General features: G+C 47.5%; 1 protein-coding gene across 1 annotated transcript; it reads right to left on the reverse strand.

The window, feature by feature from the left end:
- Positions 1-12: 12 nt before the first annotated feature.
- LOC103399423 (cAMP-dependent protein kinase type I-alpha regulatory subunit-like) lies at positions 13-619 on the reverse strand. Its single transcript, XM_008338113.3, has 3 exons — positions 432-619; positions 290-350; positions 13-212 (listed from the first exon to the last, which is right to left on the reverse strand). The coding sequence occupies exons 1-3, from the start codon at positions 432-434 to the stop codon at positions 40-42; spliced, it is 237 nt and encodes a 78-aa protein (XP_008336335.1). The 5' UTR covers positions 435-619; the 3' UTR covers positions 13-39.
- Positions 620-768: the final 149 nt, after the last annotated feature.

A 768-nucleotide genomic window follows, 5' to 3' on the forward strand; every position in this document is an offset into this window, starting at 1 on the left:
GTTTGGATCTGAAAAATAGCGACTGCAGCTGACTCTGGGTCAATACCATAATAAGAAAAAAAAGTGTTTGAAGAAAACTGAGTTCAGTACCTCCAGGATAATGAAGAACTCGTCACCAGGTTCTCCCTGAACCACGATTTTCTGTCCGTCCTTAAACAGCACCGTCTCCAGGGCGTCAGCCACGGTCAGACGCTCCCACTTGTCCAGAGACTCTGCCCAGAAACAACATACGGATCAATGCGTCTATCCATTTAATTAAAACAGAAATACAGCGGAGCTGAGTTCTCACCTAAAATGGAAACCTTGCTGAGGAACTCCTCGTACATCTTGCGCTTTCTCAAAGTGCTCCCCTACGAGGAAAACACATCAGTATATTTAACCAAGTCATTCAATCTCCGCGGACCAAAGGTCTTCAGTGCTGGACAGCTCACCATCAGTATCCTCCTGTAGCTGTCTCGGTCGATGCCCCACAGCTTGACGTTGGACTTTGCCCGGACTGTTGCTGCACGTGGGGTCCCGTAGATGAGGGCCAGCTCCCCAAAACTTCCTCCCTCACCAATACTGGTCACCCAAACATTGTTCACATAAACCTAGGGGGAGACAAAGAGCAAACTGACACCATTATCCCACCTCACAACACTTGGACCAAGAAATGACACCATTATCGCTCCTCACACCTGTATGACGATATCTCAGCATCACAGCAGTATATTTGTCAGGGGCTGTCTCTGATTGGACGGTTTTACATGCAACAAAAGACAAAAAGCT

The sequence above is a fragment of the Cynoglossus semilaevis genome, unplaced genomic scaffold (genome assembly GCF_000523025.1).
Source record: "Cynoglossus semilaevis isolate Cse_v1.0 unplaced genomic scaffold, Cse_v1.0 scaffold3725, whole genome shotgun sequence".
Taxonomy (NCBI): Eukaryota; Metazoa; Chordata; class Actinopteri; order Pleuronectiformes; family Cynoglossidae; genus Cynoglossus; species Cynoglossus semilaevis.

Coding starts and splice junctions, on each gene's coding strand:
- LOC103399423 (XM_008338113.3), bottom strand. Junction 213..289: donor CAGCAAGGTTTCCATTTTAG/GTGAGAACTCAG, acceptor GTTTCTGGGCAG/AGTCTCTGGACAAGTGGGAG.